We start from the raw sequence: 25,307 nt of genomic DNA on the forward strand, positions 1-25,307 counted from the left end.
TTCCAATATCACAAGACGCGATTTACTGGGGATCTTTCTAAAAATTCTTTTGACTCTTCATATGATAATTTATTTATAGAAATAGCTAATCTTAATCCAATTTTACATTTATCTATCACTTCTTCTATATTTTTTACACAGTTTAAATCTAAAATGTTCCAAAAGGAAATATAACTTCAGGTGTGATCCTATCTAAGTGTATAACCTTAATTGTCTAAATAGTCTTTTTGTTTTGCTATATTCATTAATGATGAAATGAAAGAGTTTTCTAAACCAAGTTCACGCCTAGCATACGAAGAGGCAGGTCTACTGGATGAAGGTATATCAGTTATATTTGGGGTTTATTTCTGGTTTCATATACAATTTTATATTTATCATCAAATTATTAAGTTTATTACCTATATTTTGTATTTCAAAATCTGAGGGATAAATAAAGTTATTTTCAGACTCACTCATTTTATTTTAGTAATATGCTTTGTTAGGTATTCTATAGCGGTCATATTTTTTTCAATAATTTTTTTTTCTGAATTTATTTTCTCTAGTTTTTCTTTCATGTTTTTTGAATGCCTTTCTTTAAATCTTATATATGTATAACATTGTTTTTTGTATTTCAAATAGGTCTTTCTCTATTTTTAAATTTTCAAGTTCTATTATTTTGTAGTTATCCGAATTCATGTGTGCATTCTTACTAAATGTAAATTTCGATTTGAAACAATCTTTTCTAAGTTTCTTTTTTCAATATCTAATAATATATTTAACGCTTCTAATATTATTTCTTCAGAGGAATATTTAACAGTAAGTTGTCTTACCTTTTCAATATCTAATAATATATTTAATGCTTCTAATATTATTTCTTCAAAGGAATATTTAACAGTAAGTTGTCTTACCTTATTTATTTTAGCATTAGCTGCTAGATCTTTACTAATAAAATTTTGACATTCTTGGAAATATGTTATTCTTTCATAAGAATTCATGGTGGATTTAAATGAGTTTCTCTATAATGATTAGTAAAGTCTTTATTTAGTTCTGCATATTTATTAGTTATTAAATATTTTTCATGTTCAGCATCTCTTAAGGTCTTATATCAATCATGGCAACCCACCTTTCTTAATAATATGTAATTCTTTCATTTAATTATTTTAATTAATATGCGAATTCTTTAATAAGAAATAATATCGAATCACAACATTTTAAAGAGACGGATAGTGCCAATCAAAATCGTCAAATTCTATTCCATTATCAAAAATATCTAATAGGTATTGGGTTTGTATCAAATTTTTCATCAGAAATATAATCACCATTATTATTTAAGGGAATATGTAGATCATTTTTTGGGAATTGTGGGATCATTTAGGGCACCGCTACAGAGAATGAAGAAAAAAAAATTTTTTGTTGGACTTCAGTTTGGTTTTGAAGAAGAGCTCTTTGGTCTGTTGGAACTCATTGAGAGTTTTGTGAAGAAAATGGAGCAAGATTAATATGTTTGTCTTTTAGTCCGTTAAGATATGTTGAACCTTTTGTGAGTTTTGACCCGTTGAGATCCATTGAGTCTTTTGCATCCTGGTTCGTTGGTGGCTCGTTAGGATCTGTTAGGACTTTGGTAGTTTGTTGAAATCCGTTGGGACTTTTTATGGAGAAGGTGAAGCTTGTTTGCCATTTGTTTGCTATTTGTCGATGTTAGATACACGCCAAGATGGAAATTTGTTGAATTTGTCTTTTTATCCCACATCAAAAATTTTATAAAGAAATATCTCCTCTTAATGATTATAAATATAGTAGATTTAAATGAATTTAATTGTGCTAAAGGTACTGGTCCAAGTACTGTATACACCAATTCAAGAGAGTTTTAAGGGACCCACACCCCAACTAGAGAGAAGTTGGTTAGATATCAAACCAAAAGAGCAAGTCATGGGCTTGAAACCATTAAACATTTAATGCTAATTAGGCACTTTTGTATTTTCAGTTTTAGGTACCTTTTGAGTTTAAAAATTATTTTCTAGATTTTGTATTCTCTCTTTTGTGCTATCTTTTTATTATAATAAATCTACTACCCCTTCGCCCATGGACGTAAGTCAGTTTGACCGAACTACGTAACTTTTGTTTGATTTATTTCTTCTGTTATTGTCATTATTGAATTGTCAAGAACTCTATTATTCTCGTTGGTCAATTTTCTCGGACTCTGAACAGATAGTTTTTTTGATAGTCCGTCTGATAGTCCGTCGGGCAGCGGTGGCATTGGTTTTGTAATCTTCAATCCCTGCGAACAGGTAATTCATAAGTTATCCAAGAAGATTTTAGTGGATTCTCCAGTCCATGCGGAAGCTTTAGCTTGCTTGGAATTAGTTGTCTGGGCAAGGAGGCTTTGTTGTAATTCCCATGTCAGAACTAACTGTATATTGTTCCTATCCTTCATTAAATACAGCTCCATTAAAGTTCAGTTTCAGCATGGCTAAACCTGGAGCATGCCATCAAATCTGCAACAATTTGCTAAGATTTGCTGCAGTGATGCTTCACCAGCCCCACTAGCTTAATTCTTCAGGTAAATTAATTCCAAAAAGCACCTGTTGCAAAGGATCCTTAATCTGACCACCATGAACCCGAGCATTCCTAATGGATTCGATTTTATCTAAAGTGAATTAAGGAACAGAGATGCAACTAAAAAGATAGCAAACTAGAAAATAGAATAGCTAAATAAAATTAACAGGCATTCAATTTGTCTAAAGAGATCAATTTCAGAGTTAATATTTATAATAATGGATTAAAAATTCATCCAAAACATAATAGGTGGGGTTCATCCTTCTGTTCTGTGTTCTTTCCAAAGCTTATATATCACAAATTCCCTTATTATGATCATGTCTGCTGCTGCAAAATAGAATAACGAATAAAAAAAAATTCAAAAACTAATGATGTGTACAAGTACAAAGGTAGCTGATCTAATTTAGAAGTATAAATTTCAATAGGTACTGCTTAACAACATGATAAATTCTCACCTACTTATCTTCAATCCTTGGAACTTAACAAATTGATTAATTTTTTAAACTCCAGCACCAGCTTTTAACACAACTGACATTCATAATTAGCATTAATTTCTGCAAAAACAAATTACAGTCATCTAGAGCAAAACAGTTCTCTACATAACAGATGTCTGTTGTCTTTGATGCTACTGATGCTCTTTAAGAAAATTAATACAATGAAATTTGACCACCATCTTGGCAAGAAAAGCAAACAACGGTAAGAAACTTCTCTATGCTCCAGCAAGCTTAATTAGAACGAAGACCTTTTCTGTAGCAAATTTGGCAATTAAAGCCCCTGTTATCTTAGAATATGGACATGTATGGTGAGTTATATCAGGTTTTTCTCTTCCTTTCCCCTCGTTTTGTGTCTAAACATCAATTACATGTTAAATAAATAACAGGAAAAGATAAAAGAAAAGAAAATCAGCACACTCAAAGTCATAAGTTTATGGGAAGATGTACAACCTGATTAAGTGCCTTCAAATTTACATTTTTTTTGTTAGAAGGCCAAACAAAAAAAAAAGGGAAAGAACAGACAAAATCTGATAAATTATGGAGTCTTTTAAATAGAATCTCCCATCCTATAAAAAAAAAAATCAAGCCCACTAAGGCATAAAACAAAAGTAAGTGTAGATATACCTCTTGCTGTATAATTTGAATTGTAAAATTTCTCAATTGATCTCTATCCAGCTACAACTTCAAGTCTAATTTGTGCAGTAGATTACACTGCAAGTACCATCTTCCTCTCAATCTCATTTGTATATCCTGGTCATAAACTCAAACATGCAAACCAATAAGAACCCAAACCATACTTGCTATTTTCTTTTTCAATGGGAAATACTTATTTAAATGATAAAAGACTCTAAGGCCTTGTTTGATAACTCAATTCAGCACTCACACTTAATGGAATTCAAATCTTAATATGTTCAGATGCGTTTGATAATCAAAATTAAAACATTTGAATTATTTAAGTGACACTGAATTTTCTAGGCAAAATTTGCTCCCAAAAATAAGTGATAGGCTATTCATTTATCACTTATTGTGATATACACTCAAATATATCAGATTTAGTACTTAAAATTTCAATAACGTAATAGATTCAAACTTTAGATTTCAGTTTTATCAAACATACTTTAAAGATAAAGATATGCATAAGTACAACCACTATCTAGCAAAAGAAAATGTAATGTCAAATTGGAACATAAGTGCCTATGAAGTCACATGAGCGACACCCAAGAACCCAACCATTCTCTAGCAGCTCATTCCACTTATACTACAATCAAACTCAAAAGTCATTTTATCAGCTTCAAGTATACATAAGAACAACCACTGCCTAGCAAAAGAAAATGTAATGTCAAATTGGAACACAAGTACCTATGAAGTCACATGAGTGACACCCAAGAGGACAACCATATTCCACTTTATATTACAATCAAACTCAAAGTCATCTTATCAGCTTCAAGTATCATACCTTCCTTGCCAGTTCTCTGTGCTGAGGCAAAAACAAGAGCAACAGAAAAGAAATAAAACACTAAATACAAGATAAAGTAAGCAAGTAACATTACATACAACCAAAGAAAACCTGTTAAACTAAACTGAAGAGACGGTTAAGGAAAAAAGCATAAAACAGTTTCTTCATTTATCTTTCCTTTGCCAGAAACAAGGTGTACATTTAAACAATCCTATTAGCTTTCACTATTCCTTTAGCAAATTCAAATTGGAACAAATTAAAGAAGATCAACGATGCAGTTATTGAGTTGACTCCTCATAATTCCAACCTATTTTGGAATATATTTGTTTAACCATGCAAAATACAGCTAGGGAGTAAAACCACCTTAAAATGCATTAAACATTTACCATGCTAAAAAGGGTGCAAACTCTAAATCCTACAAACAAGTCGGGAACAAACTCATGGAATGAAGTAATATTGTGCTGTATTGCACAAGGGCCAATATGATCTTTTCACCAGAAATCCTTCAAATATAAACAAAACCCATCAAGTAAAATTAGTCATCCAAGACAAAATCTTCAAACTTGAACTTACAACACTGGAATTTCAAACTAATAACAAAACTATAAGGGACAAAAAAATCTCAAATCCACATTTGCACCTTTCATTATTTTTGCTTAAATAAAAACCTTGTTTGGGATGTTAAGCTATCACATCTTTTTTATCACCATTTTTTTTTAGTTTCAGAGTAAGATATAAAACTCACGCGTGAAGAAACCTTCTGACATGTATCAATAATGGCTTGAGTGCTTAAAGTCAAGGAAAAATCTGGGAAAGAAAAAACTGCGGGTAAAACATACAACAAGAAAATAATAAGAAATTATGGTACAAAATGTTTACCTTTACATGATTTCTCCATCCTAAATTAGAAAAAAATAAATAACCAATAGCTGAATACATATTTTTCAACAATAAATTCTAAGAAAAACCACAAAAAAAAAAGAACAAACGGAAGGCGAAATCAGTTTAAAAGGCAAAAAAAAAAAAAAAAATCAGATCATTCCACATCTTAGATTAGAAGAAGATGAAAGCTTCTCTCTTCCGTGGTTAAACAGCCAAAAAAGAAAAGATTAAATCATCAATAAAAATATAATATATGTATGTGCATATATATATATATATATATATATATATATATATATATATATATATATATATATTAAACATCAGCAAAAGGATAAAAAAAATACCGTGATTGTATTTACAAATTATTCAGATCGGATGATGGAGATGGATTAGTCATCTTCCTAATTCAGCTTAAGCAGCTTTTCCTCTGTTCTTCAAGAGAGAGTCGGAGCAGGTACAAGTATCTCTAGGAAAAAACTTTTTCGTTTGTTGATTAGGTAGATTGGTTAGAAGAAGATCAGATTCAAGGGGGTAAAAGAAATTAGGAAGAAGAAGAACTGAAGAAGAAGAGAAGAAAATGATGCGACTGATTTTTGGGAGGAGAGAGTGAGACAGATTTTGATGTCTTGAGGCCAGAACCCAGTAAATTCTCACCAAATACCTAAAAATCTGGAAACACGTTATTTGGTAAGAAATGCCAAAAAAAATAAGATGCATGAGTGGCACATGAGAGACGACTATCCTTTTGCAACCCCATTCCCACTTTATACTACATTTTTAAAGACTTTCCTCCTAAGCTGTTGATATATAAATGCTTTGACAAGACCACACAGATCTTGAACAGTCATAAATTCAGTAGTCTCTCATCTCCATTTGACAGAGTCATCTGCTTCTGACCTTACCTTCAAACTTACCAAAGTATCTGATAAAGCATAAACAATCTTATTGCAACTTAGAAAACTCTACATCTAATTGGCTTTCACAAGCATCCAATCATTCACTACCATGACTTCATAATTTTATAAGCAAAACCTTCACAATATTACTTGTTAATTTTTTGTAATACTGAAACAACCATCCCTTTTCCTGTCAAACTTGAGCAAACTTTATTGAAGAGCAGATGTCAATTCCCCACTGTCTAGACTGTAGTATTCTTCTTTCAAATTATAATTACTCATCGAGTCTTTTAAGTGATTCTTGGCATAAAGTTTTCAGTAGATACCGCACAAAGTTTCTCATTACCTGTCAATGTCTTTGAAAATCTGTCACACACAAAAACGCAATTAATTAGATCTCTTCAAAGTATACATTACAAAAAAAAAAGGTACAAATGTTGGCATCTATTCTTTTCCTTGCTCTCCTCTCAGGACACACTAAACAAATGTTTCTCACATTCAAATTTATCCATTGAAATGCAAAATTCAATATGACAGTGCAATCAAGAACAAGCAACACGATTTACTTGAAGGAAAAGAATGAAAGCTTACCTATGTTTTCTTAAGAGTACTTTGGCCATTGACAACAAGAGGATACACCCAGAATGCTGTGATTACTCAGGAGCAAAGAACATGACTACTCCCTCAACCACCTATTAGTCAACATTGTGTCCATGGAAAACTGTAAATAATTTTCTATCATGGCCCCATATTAAGATTTATTGGAAAACAATTAAGAAACAAAAGTGAAATCTGACAATCAGATTGCAAATTAGATGTCTTCAAGGAAACAAAACTTCAGCTTTTGTAATTAAACAAGGGACCTCCTGAGGAAGTTCACAAAAGTCACATGGAAATGTGGACTTGAAAGCCAAGGTGTTGTCAAGTACCTGATACTGTATGGATCAAAAGAGTAAATGTGGATATGAATCATTAACAAATCTAAGTCCATGACATTCATTTGTAGAGAGACATGATCAATCAACAAACATTTCTTTTAAACTTTAACTGCAGTGAAAGTTTAAAAAAGAGAACTGGTGCAACACCCAGTTTACTTCACCAAATTCTTTTGGCACTATTATGTAAATGCAATAACATGAAAATAATTATTCATGTCCCTATGAAGTGGACCAAATCTTGAATGGAATAGCAATGTGAGAAAGTCAAACTATGTCACCAAATTATTTTGGTGACGTTGTGCAGTACCATGAGCTATACCATGATCTAAGAGTCAAATACATGTTATTAGAAATTATAAGCAGTTGGATAACAGTTGAGATCCCAGTTCTCTGAGATTAGAAGGGGATTTCAGGATACAATAATGAAAGCTTGGCAGGAATGGCTGGAATATGAGAATGTAGGAAGGAATGTAACGAGGAGGAGCCCTAATGAATCAATAGACCAAAGTGAGGATCAGATTCCCCGAGGTATGGACAGAGAAATGATTGACATTGACTTAGCTACACGCTCAAGTTCCAAATTTGAATCACTTGGGTTTGGAGTGGTAGATATGGACTGGAGGAAACACGTCAAGGCTAGTTGGGCAATCAATGTAAGGAAAAGTGGGAACAGCATCCAAGATGAGACCGAAGGACTGAAACTATCTATAATTAAAGCTATTGAAGCAGGATGGCATAGGATTCACATCAAACATGCTCTAGCAAACAACTAGTTCACAACTAAAAGCCAAGAGGAGTCAAGATGCTAACCTGACTTCCATGCTCGAGGACCTCAATATGCTCAGTTCTTTGATTCACTTCTGTTCCTTCTCTTTTGCTCCTAATAGGAAATAGTATAGCTAATAGATTAGCAGATTATGTTTTAAACATTAACCTAGATGAGGAATGGTTTAATACCTTCCAGCTGTGAATATGGCAGTTTGATCTTTTTGGGGCATTTGCTCCACTAACTCCACACTTTTGTAGCCTTGTTTACAGTAATGAAAATTGACCTTTGATCCCAAAAAAAAAAAAAACAGTTGAATGAACACTAGAAGAAGACTAATTAAACAAGCAACACAATGCCATAAAATGAAGTCAGAAATTGCAACTGATGAGGGAAAAAGACAAAAGGAAGAGGAAAGTTAGAGGATAGGCTCAAAACCAGTTTATGTAGTTAACTGTGTGATTCTATCCCCAATTTAGACCTATATTGCTATGCCCTAAACTATTAAAATAATGCGTCCAGATAGCCCACCTATTCAAAGAAATAAACACATAAAAACTACACATCAGATTGTGATCAGTCGCTAATAACAGTAACCAATCCATTGTTACAATGATCTAGATGCATGCTGTGCCTTTGCTGTTTCCCGCAGAATAACACCCACGATTGCTGCCTGCTCAAGACATTCAGCCTTATGCAGAGAGTCCATAAGAACAATACATGTTTTTGTGTATATGTTGCAACCTCTTAACCTAGTCTCTTCAAATAGTTGGTAAGCTTCCAATGCCCTATTTGAAATGCTTAACCCTTCTATCATAGTATTATAACAGGCTGAATCAGGTACACCTCCATTTGCCTTGAACCTTTCAAAGAGTTTATCAGCTTCTAGTATATTTCCGGCCTTTGCAAGCCCAGATATCATAGTGGTATAAGTAATCAGTTTGGGTTTTAGACCTTGCTTCTGCATTTCCTGCCAAAAAACAAAGGCTTTATTGAATTTTTGCACCCTACAAAGCCCATTTATGAGAATGCTGTAAGTTATTGAGTCTGGACTGCAATTCAAGTTTTTCATCGAATTAAAGCAGACAAGAGCTTCATCTACTTCTTCAGCCTTCACGAGAGCATCAATCAAGCAGTTCCAAGTATAAGTGTTCGGCGTCAAGCCTTTTTGCATCAATTCTTCCATAATCAGATATGCTTCATCAATTCTACCCACCTTCCCGAACCCATCTACAAGGCTACTGTAAACCACCACATTTAACTCCACACCTGTGGATTTTGCTTCTTCAAAAAGCATGTAAGCTTCATCAAGCCTGTCAATCTTTGCAAGCCCATCAATAACACTACCATAAGTGACAACAGTAGGTTCATGACCCTTCACCTTCATTTCCTCCAGCAGTTGATAAGCTTTATTGACCTTTCCTGATTTACAGAATCCATCAATTACCGTGTTATAAGCAAGGGTGTCAAGAATACACCCTCTTTCCTTCATTGTATAAAATAACTCGTATGTTTCGCATGCAAAGCCTGCTTTTATAAGACCATGAATCAGAATAGAATAACTCCGCACATCTGGAGTAAAACCCAGATTCTTAATTTCCTGAAACAAAGCTCTGCCTTTCTCTGTCTCACCAGCTTTGAATACACAATCCATATAGGTGTTAAGGAGCAAAAGATCAGGGGCAACACCTCTAGAAACCATTTCTTTGTAAATCTTGTGCCCATCTTCCTTCCTTCCAGACCTGAAAAAGTTCTTAATCAAGGATGTATAAACAACAGCATCAGGAGCCCGATCAGAATCTAACATCTGCTCATATAACCTGTATGCATCATCTACCCTGCCATGCCTACCCAAGCCATCTATAAGAGAGCAAAATGTCCTTGTATCTGGCATACAAAGTTTGTGGTCCATTTCTTCAAAAATAAAACAAGCTTCATCAAGTTTCTGAGCCTTACACAAACGGTCAATCATTATATTTACAGTCAATACATTGGGAAACAAGCCTGAAAATTTCATGGCATCTCGAACGTCTAAAGCAGCCCTGTACTGTCCTTCCCTGCAAAGCATGTCAATGATGATATTATAAGTTGTGCGATTAGGTGCTGCATCTTTTTTCATCTCCTCAAAGATCCTTAATGCGTCATCAACTTTTCCCTTCTTCCCAAGGCAGGTTAGAAGAGAATTGTATGAAATTACACTTGGTATGGATCCCTTTAACCTTTGCCTTTCAAGTAACCTATATGCTTCATCAAACTTTCCAGCAGATCCATATCCCATGATCATAGTGCTATAAGCATATGCGCATGGGACTGCCCTATTCTGCTCCATCTGTTCAAACAGGTGCACAGCTTCATCCAGTCTGTTACCCTTGCAGAGAACACCAATCATACTCGTATATGTAACTTCATCAGGTACGAATCCATTAGCTTGCATCTCATGAAAAAACTTCCAAGCCATATCCACCTTACCCACCTTGCCAAAGCAGTTTATACACACATTATAGAGAACAATGTCTGCATCCAATGAGTTGCTTTTCATCTCCTCCAAAAGCGAGAGAGCAGCATCAACTCGACCTTCCCTGGCAAATACTCGTATAAGAGTTGTAAATAAATGAACACTCACTTCATAACCTAATTCTTGCATCTGAAGAAAGAGTGCCCGCATAAGATCAGGTTCATTAACAGTACATAGGGCACCAATTAGGGTAGTGTAAGCTGAAAATGCAGGGCGAAACTTTAACTTCCTCATTGTCTGAATACAATCAAATGCTCCCCTTAATTTTCGAGTCTTGACATAGCTATCTATTAGCTGAATACAGGTACTGTTGGATGGGCCATACCCAGCAAGACCCATCTCTTCCAAAATTTGTTCCACATGATCAAACCTCTTACTCTTCACGATTACCATGAGAAGCATATTGTATGCCTCAGGACAATGCGCTTCGTCAGTTTTCTTCTCAACCCACCGAAAATAGTTTAGTGCTTGTTGAACATCTTTCAGCCTCCTTAAGACTCCAATAACTAGTTCTGAATGACGTTTTTCATCATACGTAGATAAAGCATTTTCAACTGAAGGCCCCCAAGATCCACTCTCCAGGATCAGGCACACTCTGTCCGCTTCTTGCCATATACCCTCTGATTTTCCCAAATATTCTTGGTTAACCCCATTTCCAAAAGAAGCTGATCCACCATCCTGATTGCAAGGTCCATTACTTGAAAATGACAAGCTTCTGTAAGAGGCAATCACACGAAAGCATCTTGAGGCAGACTGAAACATTAATCCTGCGGTACCAATTAGGATCAGTATGATCAGTGAGCTACCAGAAACAAACTTAGAGTTCCAGTAAATCAACAAACTCATGATTAAAGAAATAGAAAGAACGGGAAAACATTCAGGAATTAAATGAATTCAACCAGCATACCTAGGCTCGCAAAAAGTGCCATCATTCTTGCACTTTTCAGCTTTAAATAAAATCTCTGCAAAATAATCAACGCACTGAATTTCTCTTTTAACCATGCTTCAAAAATTCATCATCGAAACTTGGCAGGCCATTCTGATAACGATACCCTACAAGTCGGAGACTCCAAAATCGGTGACTGAGGACAATTCAGGAAGAATCAAATGAGTAAAACATGCAGCCTAATTGTCAAAGTCGACCAATTTCAACTCAGGATCAAATCAAAAAACATTTCTACTTTACTAAAAGATTAATGGAAAGCCTATGACAATCCGCCAAGAACATCCCAAGAACATTGATAAATGAAGTCTATTGAACAAAATCATCACAGAGTAAGAAAAGTACAGCAAAAGCAATAAGAAACTAACCTGCATACAAAATCTCTAGTTGAAACTTGTCCCCTTCAAGACCCTTAAAAGAGCAGCAGGTAGAAAAAGAGGGTGAATGAGAAGCACGAGTGTAGCTTGCATAAGGAAGAAGAAGAACGCGAAGGGCTACTGAGAATGCTTCAGGGAAGGAGAAGGTTACCAGGGGAATGACGAAAGAAAAAGAGTAGTGGTGGTACTAAACTGCGGTGGCCCAACTCGACATGAGATGGGCTTTGATAGGCCGAACTAAAATCAGTGGGCATTGGTACTACTTGTTCTAAGCGCTATGTTGATTCTGGGAATAAAACTATAAAGTGTCCCCTTGCAAGGTGTTTAATTGAATGTTTATCTAAAGGACTAAAAATATACTACAACGTATTATCAAATACCTTATCTTATCTTACTATAAGATAAGTAGAGGTCCAAATTTACTGTAGCAATTCCCCTTACTAACATGTGGTATTCTGGGTGAATTTTGAGTTTTCTCTTTTGCTTTCTATATGGATTTGGTATTGTCTTGTGGAGTTGGCATTACTTTAGATGTGTTCAATGACCCAGATTAGATTGCATTTAGCATTTCTTTATAAGGTTGAATTATTTTGAGTAGACTTTTCAATATCTACATTTTGAATAGATATAATTCAATTAGAATTTATATTTATTACTATTCACATTAACATTTCAACTTATATTTGACAAATTAATTTAAGATTTAATTATTTCTATTCGAGTTTTCAACCTTATCATTTAAAATATATTTGTCAAAATAAGTTATCATTTAAAGTTAATGTAAAGCAAAAGATTATTAATGTAAAGCAAAATTGATTCTATCCTATTATAAAGAACAAGTTATTATTTCTACTCAATGCAATGTACATTTATATGTGTCAATTTTATTTTGATTTGTTAATGTCTAAAATTTTAGGTAACACTTGATTTTATGTTTATTCATATTTTTATTGTCATTTAAGGATACACAATTGAACTAACATCGCCACTTAATATATTATATATTTTTGTTATCAATTCCATTTTAATTCATTTATACGTTTGGTTCTTAAAGTTATCAAGAAGCTCTTAAAGTTATCAATTCTAGTTAAGAGTTGAACTAACATTGCCACTTAATATATTATATATTTTTGTTATCAATTCCATTTTAATTCATTTATACATTTGGTTCTTAATGTTATCAAGAAGCTCTTAAAGTTATCAATTCCAGTTAAGAGTATTTAAGAAGGCAACTTAGAGATTGTTTGGTTCTACAGTTTTTACTCTGGTTTGTTTGTAACAAAGTAGAAAAAAAAACATTCTTCAACCACTGCACTTTTTGACAATCACCTAATCAGATTAGACGATTGCTTTCTTTCTAAGAGTTAGGTTGAACTTCATATAAATGTCAACCTTTTGATAAGTTATCAGTTGTACTTCATCTTTTCATAACCATTAGATTCAAATACAAAGTACTATATTAGCTTTCATGATGCGGTTGAGCGCGAGGCACATAGTGAACAAGTAGACCCTGTGAAGGTGCCCCAAGGCCCAGTGACACGAGCACGAGCTAAGAGATTCAAGGAGTCCCTCCAGGCCTTGGTTCGTGCCGTCCAAGCCCAAGAGAAACCGGCCATTGAAGGAATTGAGTTAGAAGATCCTTACACGACTACTAAAATGCTGCTTACAATAGAAGATGCAAGTGTTCAAGCTCCAAACAGCGGGTTGAGTCGCAGTTAAGTACCCTCGCTGAAGGCCCAAGGGCGTTGGCCGAACTTTCCTTGTTATTTTTCCAATTTATTAGGTCTTAGGCGCGGCTATAAATAGCCTCAAGTCACATGTTGCATTCAGTTTTTTAGAGTATTGAATAAACTTTTCAGAATTTCGTCCATTCCTTGTGGCAAATTCCCTTAGCTTGTGAAAGCTAAGTTGAACATCCTAGAGTTGTCGCGCCCCATTTTTCACGATGAAAATAAAAAATAAAGTGTGAGATTTATAAAAGATGTGATTTTATTTTAAAACAAGTTAAAAGGGACCTAGAATGGGACTTAAAAAAATGCGACAATTTGGGTCCAAAATTTAGTCTAAAGGGGTTTTTTAGTAAAAATAGGAGTCACCACTTGGTATGAAGTTTTGGTGTACCAAGTCACCCAAAAAATAAAGTAAAATAAAATAAAACCCTTTTTGACAACTCCAGGTCTTTGAAAAACAAAAGAAAACGGATTCGGGAGTCACGGTTGAAGAAAGGGAAGGCAAAGGTTCGATTAACTCAAACCTAAGGCACCCTTTCAACTTAGTCTAAGCTAGTTGCGAGGTTTAGTCAAAATTTTTCTAATCTAACCCTTAATTTTATCATATTTGAATGTTTTCTACATGAATGCAAAAATAAAATATCGAAAGGGACAAAATGTTCATTCAAGAGTTTAATTGAACCAATCACATTTATTGCGAAGGCCAAAAATGAATCCTTGAAGGTGTCACGAGGATGCAAATGATGAAAAAAGAAAATAAAGTAAAAGAAAAGAAATTAAATTATATACATATATATAAGTGATCAAAGAAAAAGGGAATGCAACATAAAGGGTACAGGAGGCGGAAAAACTCGTAACATAATTTTCTCTTACATGGATTAATAGGGTATTTAAACTAGAAAGTTATAATCACTCATTTCCCATGTTTGAAAAATAATTATCCTAACATGAACAAGCAAATGAACTAGCTTAAATGAGATGCAATTCTAAATGACATGATTAGCACCTATAGCGGGTAGGGGATAATATAATAGGGAATATCATGCAAATAAGAAAAGATCCTAAAAATGAAAATATGCATGAAAATGTAGTGAATAGCATATAAAGATGAATCTAGCACAAGATGACCTAAAGGGTCTAGCGTTGGACTAGCTCATTTCTAAAAATCCTTACTAGCGTTGGACTAGCAAGTAAGCGAAGGGAGAAACCACAACTAGCGTTGGACTAGTGTAGTGACGTCATGCATTAACAATTCATAGTGAAACAAATAAAACATAAATTAAAACAAATAAACACATAAGAGCACGTAGCACATAACACGTAAACATAATATCTAGATGCCAAAATCCTAAGAAAAGCGGATAAAACACATAACACATAAACCACATAAACACGCAACCTATCTATTACATCGGGGAGCGCCTAACTACAATGTAGAAGGAAAAAATATAATAAAACAAATCTAATTATCCTATCTATTACATTTTTGAGGTATTTAAATGTCTCTTGAATCATTGTCAAAATTAACTAAAACATATATAAGAAAATTTGAATGAGTATTTAAATCAAATAAATAAAGCATATAAAAATATAAACACATAGGAGCACATAAGAGCGCGTAATTGACATTGAAATAATAAAAATAGGGGTATCTCCCGTTTAAAGTGGTGACTAAATGGAGTCAAACTGTCCTATTTATACTCACAATGAACAAAAGAATCATGGCACCAATTTAATTGAAAAAAACAATAATAATAAAAGTACTAAACTCACACTAATATGTCAAACATAAAGAAATTTAAAACATCTAAAAATTACAAATTGAATATGTTCAAAAGTAACATAATTAGTTATTGAAGAAAAGAAACAATCATAATAAAGAGAGCCAAAATTTGACAAGGATTGAATTGCAAAAATTGAAAACTTTTGGGGGACAAAAATTATATTTTTCAAAGTTCAGGGGTCAAAATTAAATGAAAGATAAAATTCAGGGACCAAAGTGCAATTAAATTAAGGACCGAGCTGAAAGGAATTTAAAATGTTCTGGGCCGCAATGAAAGTACTCCAAAAATCAGGGGCTAAAGTGCAAGTTCGTTTCTGATTTGGGCAAGAAAAGGGCATCGGGCCTCCCTTTTTATTTTACTTGGGCCGAACCTATCTAAACCCAACTGAAAGCCCAAGCCAAAACACACAGGCCAGCCCGTCTTTTATCACTCAAACCCACCCAAAAACACATGGGCTCCAACCTCCTAGCCCAACCGAAACCCAAAAGAAACATAAACCAAAGACCAGCCCCAAAACCTAACAAAACTAGCTCTTGGCCCAACCGAAAACTAAACATTAGCCCAATCCCCCTTTTTTTTTTTCTTTCTTTTCTTTTCTTTCTTTTCTTTCTCTTTTCTTCCCCATACGTTTACTTTCCTTCTTCTTCGGCCAACCGAAGAAGCTTCAGCTGGCAGCCATGGTGGCCGCCGGTGGCGCCGCCGCCACCGGACCGCCACCGCCGGCGACCTTTCCGGTGATCAAAATTTCTCAAAATACACCTCCCCACTCCATTTTTCGCGTAGGTTCCATTTTCGGAGTTAGTTTTTACAAAAAGAAGAAAGAAAAGTGACCAAATGGCCAAAAAACAGCTGCATTTTTATTATTTTTAGACCTTTAAACCTTCACCAAAAAATTCATAAAAACATATTACAATACTCCTTATAATCTTTACATTACAAATATAATCTTAGCTAGCAAGAAAACAACAACAAAAGACTACATTAAGACAAAACAGTTTCTAAAATTCATTTTTTTTTGTTTTGGCATTTCATCAAATATTTAGCATGCATGCATGAGAAACATTTCCTTTTCCTTCATCTGGTTCATGCCATTTCCCAAATTTTGGCAATGCAACAACAACAATAAAAACCAGCAAACAAGAGAAATTAATATACAACCACAACAATAATAAAAAAAAGCAAAAACAAGAGAAATTAGACATTGAAACATGGATTGTAATATGGTAGAAAGAAAACTAGAAAATACCTCAGTGTAAGTGGTAGTTCCTTAACCAAAGGGTTTAATACAATTTCCACACCTTGAGCGTATCTCCCTGGCTCCCAAAGTTTCCTTCGTCTATCCTTTTCTGTCCGTGGAGAGCTTAAGGAAGGCCAAAATGGGGAGCTTTGCTCTTGTGTGTTTTCTGGTGAGAGTCAAAGAAAGGGCCGAGGGATGTATATTGAGAGGGAGAAAGAGTCGAGTGTTTTTTTTTTTGTCTGCCAGCCGAGAGAAACCATATTGGGAGAGAAAAAGAGGAGCTTGTGTGTGTATTTGGTCCAAATGATTATTTTTTACCAGATGACAAGAAAGTTGAGTGTAGGAATGGGTTAAGTGTTTTTTGGTAGGAAAAATGATGAAAATGTGTAAGTTTTGTAATAATTTGATTTTGATTTGATTTGATTTTTGATTTTTTTTTGTTTTTTTTAACTTTTCCTTTTTTCTTTTTTTGTTTTTTTTGTTGTTTGTTTTTTTTCTCTTTTTTTTTCTAAAATAAACCTGCAAAAATGAGAAAATTACACATTAACAATAACAATAATAATAATAATAGATACTTATTAAATAGATAAAAATTTAGGAAAATATTAAAAATTGACAAAAATTTGGTGTCTACACTAGAGTTGATCCTAAACTGTTCTTGACTTATCAATCAAGCACACACACTTGATTGTGGCGTCCTCTATCGTTAAATCTATTCTTGAGTGGTCAAAGTTCGGGTTTAACGCCATCAAATTTTCAACGTGTTCCTCTAGATCCGAAGTAGCTTCCGCGTCTGGCATCAACTGGCATCAGAGCTGGTTAGAGGTATCACGTATATCCCTTTTTATTGTTTTTAGATCTGTTTTAGTCTTCTAAATTCGTAGCTCAAGTGTTCGGGTTTGTCAAATCCGAAATCTGTCTTGGTTGGTTCCTTGTCACAAATCTGTCTTTGTTGTTTAGTTGTTGTCCGAAAAATTCTGTCCAGTTTTGTCTTGTGTTTATGTTCTATTTAAATCCAAAATTCTGTTGTGTTGGTTAGTCGTGACTTAGCCAACAAGAAAAAAAAAAATCTGTTGTGTTGCATACCTTGTTGTCATTCCCTTGAGTCGTTGCTGGAATTAATTTGCTGGGTTGCCGAATCTGTTTGCACTTGTTTCTTGAACCTTTGTGTTGTTGCCTTGCAAAACTCGAACATCAAAACCTTATTGGGGAAGTCTTGAGCTTCTTGGATCACCAGAGGTTAATCTTGGCAGTCTTGAAACATGAAATAAACCTTCAACCGTGTTCTTATTTTCATGGGACTTTGATCTTGAAACCAAATCCCTTCAACCGTGTTCTTGTTTTTATGGAACTTTGATTTTGAAACTAAATCTGTCCAAGTTGTTTACGTTAATTGCTTTGAGATTGTGGTCTAAACTGGCTGGCTATTATTGTGTGAAAACACCCCAACAGAAGTCAAAAAAAAAATTCAAGAAAGACAGCTCTAGTTTCCAATTCTTGACCAGTCTCCAAGTTTTACCAAATCTGATTCAAACTTGGACTTTCAAATCTGAACAGCCCTAGTCTTGGTCAGCCTTCAAGCCACCAAATTTGATTCAAACTTGGACTTCCAAATCTGAACAACCTCCAATTCTTGACCAGCTAAAAAAATCGGCTACAACAAAGGTCAAAGAAATCCTAAGTTTCCTATTTTTGACAGCTTACAAGTTTTATCAAATTTGGTGCAAAATCTGACCAACCCCAAAAAATTTCGAATTTCAACCACTTGGGATTCCCAAATCTAACCAGACTCCAAGGTTTCCAATCCTTGGCAACCCCAAGTGTCCAAATCAGATCAAACTTTCCAATTCCGAATCTTGAATTCTTGAATTTTCCTAAAACCGTTGGAGCAATTGTGACACCCGATTGGGCAGCGTTTTGGGTAGTAGATTGCCCATTATTTGACCAGCCTAAGGCCACCCAAAATACTCCAAAACCCTTACCAAAAAGACCTCGGACCAGCAGCTCAACAAATTCCAGAAAATTGGGTTTCAGGTAGAGTTTTCTAGGAATTTCAAAATTTCAGCATTCAAGTTAATTGTCTTGCTTTCTTTTGAGTCGTTAGTTATTGTACAGCTATATTTTGAGTCTTGAGTCGTGTTTAGGTCTTCATTCATTCACCTCCATTTATTGCTACTAGCTTGTGTGTCACTTGTTGACTAGTCAAGAATGTATATTGCGGTGACGCCTAGTTTGTTCAACCCGAGCAACTAGCAAGCCAAGGAATTGCTTGGTGAGAATTATTAGAGAGAGATACATTTGAGTGAAACACGAGTGTGAGTGACCTATACATTGTATAAAAAAAAAGAGAGAGGAACTCATTTTGTTTATTTGTTTTGCAGGTGAACTAAATATGTCTAGTGAAGTTGGTGACCAAACCGTGGACATCAAACTACAGTTGGAAGCCATGATGAGAGAGTTCAAACGATTGCTTAAGAATGAAATTGAGCCATTGCATGACCGGATTGATCAGTTGGAGAACTCGAGACCTCCATCTACCTCGGGTAAGGGCAAAGAATCGACATGTTCAAATGATGAAGAGGAAGCGTTTGAGGGAAGGTACTAACATGATCAAAGGTTCCAACGTTGAGGAGACGACACCATTAAATGTGTCAAACTCAAGATTCCTTCATTCCAAGGCAAGTCAGACCCTGAGGCGTACTTGAAATGGGAACGGAAAATTGAATTAGTCTATGAATGCCACACCTATACGGAGGAGCAAAAGGTGAAACTAGTAGCCGTAGAATTCACTGACTACGCCTCCATTTGGTGGGACCAACTTAGACTAAGCTGAAGGAGAAATCGTGAGAGACCTGTGGAAACTTGGGAGGAAATGAGGAGCTTGATGAGAAAAAGGTTCGTTCCGAGCTACTATAGCCGAGATCTGCACCGTCGGCTACAAGCTCTCAACCAAGGGTCCATGTCAGTTGAGGATTATTACAAGGAGATGGAAATGGCCATCATGAAGGCGGATTTGCATGAAGATGGAGAGGCTACTATGGCTCGTTTTCTACATGGATTGAGGTCCGAGATTGCTGAAGTAGTGGAACTCCAACTCTACCTCGACATGAATGAAATGCTCGAGAAGGCGGTCACAGTTGAATGGCGCCTCAAGAGGAGGGGTAGTGCGCGATAAAGCACTACTTATCAAGCTGAAAATTGGCGCACTTCTCAACCAAAAAGGGAGGAGAAGGTTGCAGCTCCTTCTCACCCTCCAAGGCCGAATGGCCTCCCTTCCAAGGCAACGGCCAAGCCTAACTTTAAGACTAATAATGGAGCTTCCAAACCGCGTGGCCGAGACACCAAGCGTTTTAAGTGTCAAGGATTTGGCCACATCGCTTCTCAATGCCCCAACCAAATGACCATGCTCATGTTGCCAAATGGGAAAATTGTATCGGACGAGGAAGAGGAGTACGAGGGGATGCCGCCTCTAGAGGAGGAAGAGAATGAATCGAGTGGGGAGATACCTACGCATGAGGAGATTGGATGCCTAGTGATTTGAAAGGTCCTCACTACCCACGCCAAGGAGGAAGAAATGGAGGTACAACGAGATAATCTTTTCTACACAAGGTGTCATATCAAGGATAAGATATGTAGTGTTGTTATTGATAGTGGGAGTTGTGCCAATGTAGCTAATCTACTCATGGTAGAAATGTTAGGGCTCCCAGTTATCAAACATCCAAGACCTTATTGCCTTCAATGGTTGAACAATGAAGGGAAAGTCCGTGTGTTTAGACAAGTAAAAGTGCCATTCCGAATTGGCAAGTACGAAGATGAGGTTACTTGTGATGTTGTGCCAATGCAAGCAAGTCACCTCATTCTTGGATGGCCTTGGCAATATGATCGCGATGTCGAATTCAAGGGAAGGGCTAATAAATATGTCTTTACTCATTGCAATAGAAAGGTGACGCTTGTACCTCTCACCCCAAAACAAGTGTATGAAGATCAAATGAGGCTCCAAAAGGAGTATGAGCTAGAACTTGAGAGGAAAAAGCGAGAGAAAAGTGAGGAAGAAAAAGAAGAGAGTAGGGCCGAACCCCTAGGGAAGAAAAAGGCAACAAGTGGGTCAGTTATGAGAGAAGAAAATAAGGGGAAGTTAAGCTTGCTAGCAAAAGCCAAAGATGTAAAGCGAGTTTTGTCTTCCAACCAACTCTTACTTATGTTTCTATGCAAAGAAGAGTTGTTCATTTCATCCATACCCACTGACTCCTTGCCTTCTACTATTTTACTTCTCTTGCAGGAATTTGAGGACATATTTCCTGAGGATGTACCTGATGGACTACCACCGCTAAGGGGAATCGAGCACCAAATTGATCTCATTCCTGGAGCACCATTGCCTAACAAACCGGCCTATAGAATGGGTCCTGAGAAAACAAAGGAATTGCAAAGGCAAGTGGAGGAATTGCTAAGGAAATGTTGGGCTAGAGAAAGTCTAAGTCCATGTGCTGTACCAGTGATTCTCGTGCCAAAGAAAGATGGAGCGTGGAGAATGTGCACCGACTGTCGAGCAGTCAATGCAATCACGGTAAAATATCGTCACCCTATCCCTAGATTAGATGATATGTTAAATGAATTGCATGGTGCCATTATCTTTACTAAAATTGATTTAAAAAGTGGATACCACCAAATAAGAATGAAAGAGGGAGATGAGTGGAAAACCGCTTTCAAAACTAAACATGGTCTATACGAGTAGTTAGTAATGCCATTTGGCTTAACTAATGCACCTAGTACCTTCATGTGTTTAATGAACCATGTTTTGTGACATTTCTTGAGAAATTTGTAGTAGTTTACTTTGATGATATTCTGATTTATAGTAGAAATTTAGAGGAACACCTTGAGCACCTCAAAGCCATCTTTGAAGTACTTCGAAGGGAAAGGCTATATGCCAACCTTAAGAAGTGCACATTTTACACTGATCATGTTGTGTTTCTAGGATATGTTGTAAGTGCACAGGGCATTCATGTAGATGAAGAGAAGATTAAGGCCATCCAAGAGTGGCCAACACCTACCTCTGTAAGTGATGTGCGCAGTTTTCATGGATTAGCAAGTTTCTGCCGTTGTTTTGTGAAGGATTTTAGCACCATTGCTATACCTCTTACCGCGGTCATAAAGAAGACTGAGAAGTTCTTTTGGGGGGAAGTCCAAGATAAGGCTTTCCGATTGCTAAAACATAAACTCACACATGCACCACTACTTGCAATACCTAACTTTGATCTCACTTTTGAAGTGGAATGTGATGCATCAGGTGTAGGAGTAGGAGCCGTACTCATGCAAGGAGGGAGACCGATCGCCTACTTTAGTGAGAAATTAAATGGCGCGGTCCTCAACTATTCAATTTATGACAAGGAGATGTTTGCTCTCGTACGTGCTTTGGAGACATGGCAACACTACCTACGTGCTCGGGAATTCGTCATTAAAACTGACCATGAATCTCTCAAGCACCTAAAAGGACAACAAAAACTGAGCAAACGGCATGCCCGATGGGTAGCCTTCATCAAGTCTTTTCCATACGTCATCAAATACAAAATAGGTAAGTCTAATGTAGTGGCTGATGCTTTATCTCGTAGACACGTTTTGCTCACTGCTTTAGATGCTAAACTCCTAGGCTTTGAGCTCATGAAGGAGTTATATAAGGATGACTTGGATTTTGCGAAAGCTTATGCGAATTGGGGAAAATCTGACTTTGAAAAATTCTTTGTGCATGATGGGTTCTTATTTTATCTTACCAAGTTGTGCATTCCTCGAGGGTCCATACGTGACTTACTTATTCAAGAGTCACATAATGGTGGACTAATTGGGCACTTTGGTGTCACCAAAACATTAGTTGTATTGCAGGAACACTTCCATTGGCCTCGCATGCGCAGGGATGTGGAGAGGATTGTTGAAAGATGTGGCGTGTGCTACAAAGCTAAGTCTCGGGTCAACCCAAATGGTTTGTATACTCTTTTACCCATACCTTATCAACCTTGGGTTGATAATTCCATGGATTTCGTGCTTGGTTTATCTCGTTCTAAGCATGGCCATGACTTTATATTTGTTGTGGTAGATAGATTCTCCAAAATGGCTCACTTTATTGCATGTCATAAGACGGGTGATGCTTTGCACATTGCTGACTTATTCTTTAAAGAGGTTGTTCGTTTGCATGGCATACCTAGGACTATAGTATCCGATAGAGATGTCAAGTTTTTGAGCTATTTTTGAAAATCTTTATGGGGTCGGTTGGGAACCAAACTATTGTTCTCTACCTCTAGTCATCCTCAAATGGACGGACAAACTGAGGTAGTCAATAGGACTTTATCCACACTCCTACGTGTAATCGTAAAGAAAAATATCAAGTCATAGGAGGAGTGTCTACCTCATGTTGAGTTTGCATACAATAGGGTTGTGCATAGTGCTACACAATTCTCGCCTTTTGAAGTTGTGTATGGTTTTAACCCCTTAACTTCCTTAGATTTGTTGCCATTACCTTCTTCTGAGTATATGAACTTAGATGACAAGAAGAAAGCTGAGTTCGTGAGATCATTACATGACAAGGTTCGTACCAACATTGAGAGAAGGACAACCCAATATGTCCAACAAGCTAATAAGCACAGGCGCAAGCTTGTCTTTGAACCAGGTGATTGGGTCTGGTTACATTTGCGCAAGGAGAGATTTCCAAAACAACGGCAAAGCAAGCTGTCACCAAGAGGAGATGGGCCTTTTCAAGTCATTGAGCGCATCAACGACAATGCATACCGCTTAGTTCTGCCTGGTGAGTATAATGTTAGTGCTACATTCAATGTTACTGATCTAAGTCCATTTATTGTAGATGACGAGTACGATTTGAGGACAAATCCTTTTCAAGAGGAGGGAATGATGCGGTTGAGCGCGAGGCACATAGTGAACAAGTAGACCCTGTGAAGGTGCCCTAAGGCCCATTGACACAAGCACGAGCTAAGAGATTCAATGAGTCCCTCCAAGCCTTGGATCGTGCCGTCCAAGTCCAAGAGAAACCGGCCATTGAAGGAATTGACTTGAAAGATCGTTGGAAGATCCTTACACAACTACTAAAATGCTGCTTACAATAGAAGATGCAAGTGTTCAAGCTCCGAACGGCGGGTTGAGCCGCAGTTAAGTACCCTCGCTGAAGGCCCAAGGGGGCTGGCCGAACTTTCCTTGTTATTTTTTCAGTTTATTATGTCTTAGGCGCGGCTATAAATAGCCTCAAGTCATATGTTGCATTCAGTTTTTGAGAGTATTGAATAAAATTTCCAGAATTTCGTCCATTCCTTGGGGCAAATTCCCTTAGCTTGTGAAAGTTAAGTTGAACATCCTAGAGTTGATCCTAGGCTATTCTTGACTTATCAATCAAGCACACACACTTGATTGTGGCGTCCTCTACCGTTACATCTGTTCTTGAGTGGTCCAAGTTCGGGTTCAACGCCATCAAATCTTCAACGTGTTTCTCTAGATCCGAAGTAGCTTCCGCGTCTCACATCATTTCATAAACTACCTTTTTAGACGAAATTATTATCAACAAACAAACATTGAATAGTTCAGCCTTGAGTAGTATAGTCCACACTACTACATTCATTAATAGCTGCTGTTCTGCTTTATTTCTTTTTTGTTCGCACATAGCAGAAAGAAATCTTCCTTCACTATCTTGCTTTCTGATCATTTGGTAATACAATTTTTCTTAGCCTTTTCTTCATCACGTATATGCATTTATATCTTATTGTAGTAACACATAGTTTCTTTTACATGTTTCCTATTTTCATGTTGCAGCATTGCCTTCAGTATTGAAGATTTTGGCTTGGACCATCACTTTACTTCAGGTTAGTCATATTACTCATAACTAGCCTGCCTAATGTTTGATAAAATGCTCGCTAAGTTTAATTGATATTTCCTAATTTCATAAGCATTGGTAGCTGCTTACTATTGAATCATATATACTGTGTGCCTATGATTGTGAAATCTGGTAATGATCTTTCAAACTGCTTGGTCTAAGCTAATTGTTCATATGCAAGATTTAATGCATAACTAAGATAATTGATTGCCTGTTTCATTATGAGTTAAATTTTGATAGTCAAAAGAAAGGAAAAAATGAATTAGACAAACATAATTATTGACTCAACTGACAAAGGATGCAATGACAAATTTTATGCGAACCAATATTAGGAAATTGTAGCATGCAAGTCCAAGACCAAAATTTCAAAAGTTCAATGTGTAGATCAACCGCTATTATTCCTGTTCTACATGGCAAATAGGCTACTACACATAGTTATGCCATGATGTCTAATTACAACACGTTGCTTTTGTAAGCTTGCCACGTTTAGGTAACCATTTAGAGGAGAAAAACTATAGAAAGCTGGCTTACCTTAGATGGAAATAAAAAATATTGCGCTTATATCATTTTCAAATGAAGAAGCAATCTTCTACTGAACCAGTCAACATTTCTCTATTAGATATTGATAGAGAACATCTGCAAGATGCCTCTGAAGCTCAAAACAATGACAGTATTAGACTTACTAAAAATAGGCAATAAACATATATTAGATAGTACTCTAAAAAGTTTCACAATGAAACTGTCCAGCCTACTCAGGCTATTTGTACTAGGAGCATAACCATATGCGAGAGTATATCCAGCCATCAAGAAATTCTGAAAACATTGCTACACCTATGGACCATAATAGAGGTAATTCCTTTTACCACTCATAAAAAATTTAGTGTATC

At 36.0% G+C, this 25,307-nt stretch overlaps 1 protein-coding gene across 44 annotated transcripts; it reads right to left on the reverse strand.

Annotated features, from left to right (window-relative positions):
- Positions 1 to 2,672: 2,672 nt before the first annotated feature.
- LOC113690253 (uncharacterized) lies at positions 2,673 to 12,072 on the reverse strand. Of its 44 annotated transcripts, none has more exons than XM_072050709.1 (11): positions 11,797 to 12,072; positions 11,393 to 11,538; positions 8,502 to 11,252; positions 8,162 to 8,256; positions 8,015 to 8,084; positions 6,858 to 6,958; positions 5,715 to 6,632; positions 5,231 to 5,292; positions 4,389 to 4,506; positions 3,654 to 3,779; positions 2,673 to 2,862 (listed from the first exon to the last, which is right to left on the reverse strand). In XM_072050709.1, the coding sequence occupies exons 2-3, from the start codon at positions 11,415 to 11,417 to the stop codon at positions 8,578 to 8,580; spliced, it is 2,700 nt and encodes an 899-aa protein (XP_071906810.1). In that variant the 5' UTR covers positions 11,418 to 11,538; positions 11,797 to 12,072; the 3' UTR covers positions 2,673 to 2,862; positions 3,654 to 3,779; positions 4,389 to 4,506; positions 5,231 to 5,292; positions 5,715 to 6,632; positions 6,858 to 6,958; positions 8,015 to 8,084; positions 8,162 to 8,256; positions 8,502 to 8,577. The 44 variants fall into 44 exon arrangements, with proteins under 44 accessions (XP_071906810.1, XP_071906808.1, XP_071906807.1 ...); XM_072050707.1 differs by lacking the exon at positions 5,231 to 5,292 and adding an exon at positions 2,991 to 3,089 and having other exon boundaries at positions 4,389 to 4,501; positions 6,858 to 6,987; XM_072050706.1 differs by lacking the exon at positions 5,231 to 5,292 and adding an exon at positions 2,991 to 3,089 and having other exon boundaries at positions 5,715 to 6,958.
- Positions 12,073 to 25,307: the final 13,235 nt, after the last annotated feature.

The sequence above is a fragment of the Coffea arabica genome, chromosome 5c (assembly GCF_036785885.1).
Source record: "Coffea arabica cultivar ET-39 chromosome 5c, Coffea Arabica ET-39 HiFi, whole genome shotgun sequence".
NCBI classification, from domain to species: Eukaryota; Viridiplantae; Streptophyta; class Magnoliopsida; order Gentianales; family Rubiaceae; genus Coffea; species Coffea arabica.

What these genes read in the sequence shown, in the direction of transcription:
- LOC113690253 (XM_072050709.1), bottom strand. Translation starts at nt 11,417, where the DNA reads ATGATGGCACTTTTTGCGAGCCTAG. An exon ending in GGCACTTTTTGCGAGCCTAG is followed by an intron (nt 11,253 to 11,392) that starts GTATGCTGGTTG and finishes TTGGTACCGCAG; the next exon opens with GATTAATGTTTCAGTCTGCC.